This window comes from Procambarus clarkii, chromosome 75 (genome assembly GCF_040958095.1).
Source record: "Procambarus clarkii isolate CNS0578487 chromosome 75, FALCON_Pclarkii_2.0, whole genome shotgun sequence".
Classification (NCBI taxonomy): domain Eukaryota; kingdom Metazoa; phylum Arthropoda; class Malacostraca; order Decapoda; family Cambaridae; genus Procambarus; species Procambarus clarkii.
Window position 1 is genome coordinate 27,323,477 of NC_091224.1, and position 7,796 is coordinate 27,331,272.

The following is a 7,796-nucleotide window of genomic DNA, read 5'->3' on the forward strand; positions in this document are numbered from 1 at the left end:
CATGTGTTGGTGCTACAGGTATTGGTGCTACAGGTGTTGGTGCTACAGATGTTGGTGCTACAGGTGTTGGTGCTACAGGTGTTGGGTGCTACAGGTGTTTGGTGCTACAGGTGTTGGTGCTACAGGTGTTGTTGCTTCAGGTGTTGGTGCTACAGGTGTTGGTGCTACAGGTGTTGTTGCTACAGGTGTTGGTGCTACAGGGGTTGTTGCTACAGGTGTTGGTGCTACAGGTGTTGGTGCTACAGGTGTTGGTGCTACAGGTGTTGGTGCTACAGGTGTTGTTGCTACAGGTGTTGGTGCTACAGGTGTTGGTGCTACAGGTGTTGGTGCTACAGGTGTTGGTGCTACAGATGTTGATGCTACAGGTGTTGGTGCTACAGGTGTTGGTGCTACAGGTGTTGGTGCTACAGGTGTTGGTGCTACAGGTGTTGGTGTTACATGTGTTGGTGCTACAGGTGTTGGTGCTACAGGTGTTGGTGCTACAGGTGTTGGTGCTACAGGTGTTGGTGCTACAGGTGTTGGTGTTACATGTGTTGGTGCTACAGGTGTTGGTGCTACAGGTGTTGGTGCTACAGGTGTTGGTGCTACAGGTGTTGGTGCTACAGGTGTTGGTGTTACATGTGTTGGTGCTACAGGTGTTGTGCTAGAAGTGTTGTTGCTACAGGTGTTGGTGCTGCAGGTGTTGGTGTTACTGGTGTTTGTGATACAGGTGTTGTTGCTACAGGTGTTGTTGCTACAGGTGTTGGTGCTACAGGTATTGGTGCTACAGGTGATGTTGCTACAAGTGTTGGTGCTACAGGTGTTGTTGCTACAGGTGTTGGTGCTACAGGTGTAGTTGTTACAGGTGTTGTTGCTACAGGTGTTGTTGCTACAGGTGTTGGTGCTACAGGTCTTGTTGCTACAGGTGTTGGTGCAACAGGTATTGGTGCTACAGGTGTTGTTGCAACAGGTATTGGTGCAACAGGTATTGGTGCTACAGGTGTAGTTGTTACAGGTGTTGTTGCTACAGGTGTTGTTGCTACAGGTGTTGGTGCTACAGGTGTTGTTTATACAGGTGTTGGTGCTACAGGTGTAGTTGTTACAGGTGTTGTTGCTACAGGTGTTGTTGCTACAGGTGTTGGTGCTACAGGTGTTGGTGCTACAAGTGTTGTTGCTACAGGTGTTGGTGCTACAGGTGTTGGTGTTACAGGTGTTGGTGCTACAGGTGTTGGTGTTACAGGTGTTGGTGCTACAGGTATTGGTGCTACAGGTGTTGTTGCTACAGGTATTGGTGCAACAGGTATTGGTGCTACAGGTGTAGTTGTTACAGGTGTTGTTGCTACAGGTGTTGTTGCTACAGGTATTGGTGCAACAAGTGTTGTTGCTACAGGTGTTGTTGCTACAGGTGTTGTTGCTACAGGTGTTGGTGCTACAGGTGTTGGTGCTACAGGAATTGGAGCTACAGGTGTTGGTGCTACAGGAATTGGGGCTACAGGTGTTGTTGCTACAGGTGTTGGTGCTACAGGAATTGGGGCTACAGGTGTTGGTGCTACAGGTGTTGTTGCTACCGGTGTTGGTGCTACAGGTGTTGTTGCTACAGGTGTTGTTGATACAGGTGTTGGTGCTACAGGTGTTGTTGCTACAGGTGTTGTTGTTACAGGTATTGGTGCTACAGGTGTTGCTGCTACAGGTGTTGATGCTACAGGTGTTAGTGCTACAGGTGTTGGTGCTACAGGTATTGGTGCTACAGGTGTTGGTGCTACAGGTGTTGGTGCTACAGGTGTTGTTGCTACAGGTGTTGGTGCTACAGGTGTTGGTGCTACAGGTGTTGGTGCTACAGGTGTTGGTGCTACAGGTGTTGGTGCTACAGGTGTTGGTGCTACAGGAATTGGAGCTACAGGTGTTGGTGCTACAGGTGTTGTTGCTACAGGTGTTGGTGCTACAGGTGTTGTTGCTACAGGTGTTGGTGCTACAGGTGTTGTTGCTACAGGTGTTGTTGCTGCAGGTGTTGGTGCTACAGGTGTTGGTGCTACAGGAATTGGGGCTACAGGTGTTGGTGCTACAGGAATTGGGGCTACAGGTGTTGTTGCTACAGGTGTTGGTGCTACAGGAATTGGGGCTACAGGTGTTGGTGCTACAGGTGTTGTTGCTACAGGTGTTGGTGCTACAGGTATTGTTGCAACAGGTGTTGTTGCTACAGGTGTTGTTGCTACAGGTGTTGTTGCTACAGGTTTTGTTGCTACAGGTGTTGGTGCTACAGGTATTGTTGCAACAGGTGTTGTTGCTACAGGTGTTGTTGCTACAGGTGTTGTTGCTACAGGTTTTGTTGCTACAGGTGTTGGTGCTACAGGTGTTGGTGCTACAGGTGTTGGTGCTACAGGTGTTGTTGCTACAGGTGTTGTTGCTACAGGTTTTGTTGCTATAGGTGTTGGTGCTACAGGTGTTGGTGCTACAGGTGTTGGTGCTACAGGTGTTGGTGCTACAGGTATTGTTGCTACCGGTGTTGGTGCTACAGGTGTTGTTGCTACAGGTGTTGGTGCTACAGGTGTTATTGCAACAGGTGTTGGTGCTACAGGTGTTGGTGCTACAGGGGTTGTTGCTACAGGTGTGTTGCTACAGGTGTTGTTGCTACAGATGTTGTTGCTACAGGTGTTGGTGCTACAGGTGTTGGTGCTACAAGTGTTGGTGCTACAGGTGTTGTTGCTACAGGTGTTGGTGCTACAGGTGTTGTTGCTACAGGTGTTGTTGCAACAGGTGTTGTTGCTACAGGTTTTGTTGCTACAGGTGTTGGTGCTACAGGTGTTGGTGCTACAGGTGTTGGTGCTACAGGTGTTGTTGCTACAGGTGTTGTTGCTACAGGTTTTGTTGCTACAGGTGTTGGTGCTACAGGTGTTGGTGCTACAGGTGTTGTTGCTACAGGTGTTGGTGCTACAGGTGTTGTTGCTACAGGTGTTGTTGCTACAGGTGTTGGTGCTACAGGTGTTGGTTCTACAGGTGTTGTTGCTACAGGTGTTGGTGCTACATGTGTTGGTGCTACAGGTGTTGATGCTACAGGTGTGTTGCTACAGGTGTTGGTGCTACAGGTGTTGTTGCTACAGGTGTTGGTGCTACAGGTGTTGATGCTACAGGTGTTGTTGCTACAGGTGTTGGTGCTACAGGTGTTGGTGCTACAGGTGTTGGTGCTACAGGTGTTGGTGCTACAGATGTTGATGCTACAGGTGTTGGTGCTACAGGTGTTGATGCTACAGGTGTTGGTGTTACATGTTTTGGTGCTACAGGTGTTGGTGCTACAGGTGTTGGTGCTACAGGTGTTTGGTGCTACAGATGTTGGTGCTACAGGTGTTGGTGTTACATGTGTTGGTGCTACAGGTATTGGTGCTACAGGTGTTGGTGCTACAGATGTTGGTGCTACAGGTGTTGGTGCTACAGGTGTTTGGTGCTACAGGTGTTTGGTGCTACAGGTGTTGGTGCTACAGGTGTTGTTGCTACAGGTGTTGGTGCTACAGGTATTGGTGCTACAGGTGTTGTTGCTACAGGTGTTGGTGCTACAGGGGTTGTTGCTACAGGTGTTGGTGCTACAGGTGTTGGTGCTACAGGTGTTGGTGCTACAGGTGTTGGTGCTACAGGTGTTGTTGCTACAGGTGTTGGTGCTACAGGTGTTGGTGCTACAGGTGTTGGTGCTACAGGTGTTGGTGCTACAGATGTTGATGCTACAGGTGTTGGTGCTACAGGTGTTGGTGCTACAGGTGTTGGTGCTACAGGTGTTGGTGCTACAGGTGTTGGTGTTACATGTGTTGGTGCTACAGGTGTTGGTGCTACAGGTGTTGGTGCTACAGGTGTTGGTGCTACAGGTGTTGGTGCTACAGGTGTTGGTGTTACATGTGTTGGTGCTACAGGTGTTGGTGCTACAGGTGTTGGTGCTACAGGTGTTGGTGCTACAGGTGTTGGTGCTACATGTGTTGGTGCTACAGGTGTTGGTGCTACAGGTGTTGGTGCTACAGGTGTTTGGTGCTACAGATGTTGGTGCTACAGGTGATGGTGTTACATGTGTTGGTGCTACAGGTATTGGTGCTACAGGTGTTTGTGCTACAGATGTTGGTGCTACAGGTATTGGTGCTACAGGTGTTGGTGCTACAGGTGTTGGTGCTACAGGTGTTGGTGTTACATGTGTTGGTACTACAGATGTTGATGCTACAGGTGTTGGTGCTACAGGTGTTGGTGCTACAGGTGTTGGTGCTACAGGTGTTGGTGCTACAGGTGTTGGTGCTACAGGTGTTGGTGCTACAGGTGTTGGTGCTACAGGTGTTGGTGTTACATGTGTTGGTGCTACAGGTGTTGGTGCTACAGGTGTTGGTGCTACAGGTGTTTGGTGCTACAGATGTTGGTGCTACAGGTGTTGGTGTTACATGTGTTGGTGCTACAGGTATTGGTGCTACAGGTGTTGGTGTTACATGTGTTGGTGCTACAGGTATTGGTGCTACAGGTGTTGGTGCTACAGATGTTGGTGCTACAGGTGTTGGTGCTACAAATGTTCGTGCTACAGGTGTTTGGTGCTACAGGTGTTGTTGCTACAGGTGTTGGGGCCCATGTGCACCTGTAATGGGTTCACTACACTGTGGATGATAAACTTTACCTGCATCATTCTAATTTAATTATTGGTATTAATAATAATATTTTAATATTATCACCATTACTAATAATACTAAAATACCGGATATATTACCAATAAAGTGGGCAGTACGGTGAACGTCACAGGAGTGGGACACAAACTCCCAGATATCAATTACTCAAATAACAGAAAGACAATTAATCCGGATCTGAGCTAAACGGACGCTGGATGGCCCCGAACGCCTCGTAATCCGGACAAATCCACGCTTAAAGCCGCACTTGGCCGGGGGCTGGCCAGCGGTGCCTTGCGGCTCCCAGGATGAACTACTCTCAGCCTCCACCTTCCTGCGGGGGGAAGACTTGGCCCTTCACACACGCACTGGCGAAACATGTACATCTTTACTGAGTCTTGGCGGTGTTGTTAATACCCAGGACACGAGTGATGGTGAACAAGAACACACTACAAGTGATGCTGAACAAGAACAGCGTCTGAACACTGAACAACTCAACAAACTTCACATTGAGAAAAGTCGAAAGTTTGAGTCAAACTTTTCTTTACAATTAGGCAAAGTTGAGATGTGTTGGCCAGACTGTTTCCTTGATTTACCTGTGACGGATTGTGAGAGTTCTCGTTATTGTAGGCAGGCCGTCCATGCTTCCTGACCAGTTAGGTTATTGTTGTTGGTGAGCCGCATGGCCACCTGGCCAAGAGCCTGGGGTCCGGGGGTCGTGGCCCTAAGAGCCTGGGGTCCGGGGGTCGTGGCCCTAAGAGCCAGGGGTCCGGGGGTCGTGGCCCTAAGAGCCTGGGGTCCGGGGGTCGTGGCCCTAAGAGCCTGGGGTCCGGGGGTCGTGGCCCTAAGAGCCTGGGGTCCGGGGTCGTGGCCCCAAGAGCCTGGGGTCCGGGGGTCGTGGTCCCAAGAGCCTGGGGTCCGGGGGTCGTGGCCCCAAGAGCCTGGGGTCCGGGGGTCGTGGCCCTAAGAGCCTGGGGTCCGGGGGTCGTGGCCCTAAGAGCCTGGGGTCAGGGGGTCGTGGCCCTAAGAGCCTGGGGTCCGGGGGTCGTGGCCCCAAGAGCCTGGGGTCCGGGGGTCGTGGTCCCAAGAGCCTGGGGTCCGGGGGTCGTGGCCCCAAGAGCCTGGGGTCCGGGGGTCGTGGCCCCAAGAGCCTGGGGTCCGGGGGTCGTGGCCCTAAGAACCTGGGGTCCGGGGGTCGTGGTCCCAAGAGCCTGGGGTCCGGGGGTCGTGGTCCCAAGAGCCTGGGGTCCGGGGGTCGTGGCCCTAAGAGCCTGGGGTCCGGGGGTCGTGGCCCCAAGAGCCTGGGGTCCGGGGGTCGTGGCCCCAAGAGCCTGGGGTCCGGGGGTCGTGGCCCCAAGAGCCTGGGGTCCGGGGTCGTGGCCCCAAGAGCCTGGGGTCACAACGACGACAACACACAACACCTCCCAGCAACACATTATATACATAACTCTTCCTCATGACTCTTGACTCTTGAATCCAAATCAACTGAAGTCCAGAACCCCGCTCCCCCCCCCCCCCACACTCCTACACATGCCAGCAGGGGTAATCAATAAAGCGTAATGTTTACAAATGAAGTTAACATAAAACAGAACACGTCAAGAAAAGGCGATTGAATTGCAGGCGCAAAATATTGCAATCACAGAAACAGAACTATGAGGCGTTCACTCCTCCCGCGAGGCTACCGAATAGCCGGGCGCGCGCCTGGTGGAGTTGCACCGTTGCAGCGCTTGCACTCGGGGTTTGATCAAAGGACATATGATCACCATATCAATAGTAGTGATGAAGGAGACTGCATTAGGTGTCATGGGCGACCTTGCGGTCATGGGAAGCGGCACGAGGGGTCACGGTACGTATCATATAGAACTTCAGTTTCAGGAGAGAAGCGTGGGATTTAAGGCCTGCCTCCGAGGACACGACAACATGGAGTGCAAAGCTGTTAGATGCAGCCGGTAGGAACACCACAGACATTGAGAGGACCACTTATGGGAGAACCACACCACGACAGTGACTACTGGACGACAGTGACCACTCCCAGACGACAGTGACCACTCCCAGACGACAGTGACCACTCCCAGACGACAGTGACCACTCCCAGACGACAGTGACCACTCCCAGACGACAGTGACCACTCCCAGAACACACTCCATGTATACTCCAGGTATACACAGCCACACACTGCTATAGTGACACACTGCCATACAGTAACCCATACACTGATACATACACTGCCATGCAATGACACATACACTGCCATACACTGACACACACACATATGGAGTCATACACTCATACATATATACCACATTAATGAGGCATTAAACACCTCTGTGTCATCACAATGTGAAGCGTGCCAGATACGTGTTCAGAATGGTCGGAAACTTGGCCCAATCCTGGTATGGGTGGACTCCAATCCTGGTATGGGTGGACTCCAATCCTGGTACGGATGGACTCCAATCCTGGTACGGATGGACTCCAATCCTGGTATGGGTGGAATCCAATCCTGGTATGGATGGAATCCAATCCTGGTATGGATGGACTCCAATCCTAGTATGGATGGTGTACCACTGAAACTCCTAGTGAGAATATCTCTGGTGCAGGGGCATGTTCCCTACATGAAAAATCTCCAAATGTCACAAATTATACATATCCCTTAACCCCTGAACTCTGAACACCACCGTCCTCTCCTCATTTGCCACAACATACAAAATATGGGAACTAAAACGCACACACCCAAACCTAACCTAACTGACCTATACATAGAAAACGTGGATGTCTGCGAGCTGTTACTCTTACAGTCCTCTTACTCTTAGAAAATGGGAAGCATTGTAATCGTGTTCACATCCCATGTTTTGTATTCAGTTTTATCTCTATTAACTTGGAGAATACAATCTCTAACTTTGTATTCTCCAAGTTAATTATTTCACCAGTCACTTGATGGGCCGGGTAAGTACCCCCCTTCCATGTTGGGTCTCCTGTTACACATTGCCCCTTCCCATCACTCTCCTGGTTCCTTCCCCCCCCCCCACCAGTTCTCACATACCTTCCGACAATTCTTAGGTAAACTTTGTACTTTTTAAGCCGCGGGATACCATGCTTGGGCTGCAGACCCAAGAGCGACTCTCACGTCTGTTTTGGCGCTGAAAGTCAGGCTGGTCCTTTTGGCTCAGGTTCTAAAAGACTGGCCGGAGGATACAGGTG

The 7,796-nt window shown here is 51.0% G+C and overlaps 1 protein-coding gene across 1 annotated transcript; it reads left to right on the plus strand.

The window, feature by feature from the left end:
* The first annotated feature begins 3,996 nt into the window (after positions 1-3,996).
* LOC138357062 (uncharacterized PPE family protein PPE62-like) lies at positions 3,997-6,058 on the plus strand. The gene is made up of 3 exons (XM_069313606.1): positions 3,997-4,086; positions 4,312-4,402; positions 5,448-6,058. Exons 1-3 carry the CDS (start codon positions 3,997-3,999, stop codon positions 6,056-6,058), a joined length of 792 nt encoding a protein of 263 aa, XP_069169707.1.
* Positions 6,059-7,796: the final 1,738 nt, after the last annotated feature.

Bases quoted from the DNA above. Each gene is read 5' to 3' on its own strand.
- LOC138357062 (XM_069313606.1), top strand. From the start codon at position 3,997: ATGTTGGTGCTACAGGTGATGGTGTTACATGTGTTGGTGCTACAGGTA. The intron at 4,087-4,311 runs GTATTGGTGCTA...TTGGTGCTACAG, and splicing joins TACAGATGTTGGTGCTACAG to GTGTTGGTGCTACAGGTGTT. The intron at 4,403-5,447 runs GTATTGGTGCTA...CGTGGCCCTAAG, and splicing joins TACATGTGTTGGTGCTACAG to AGCCTGGGGTCCGGGGTCGT.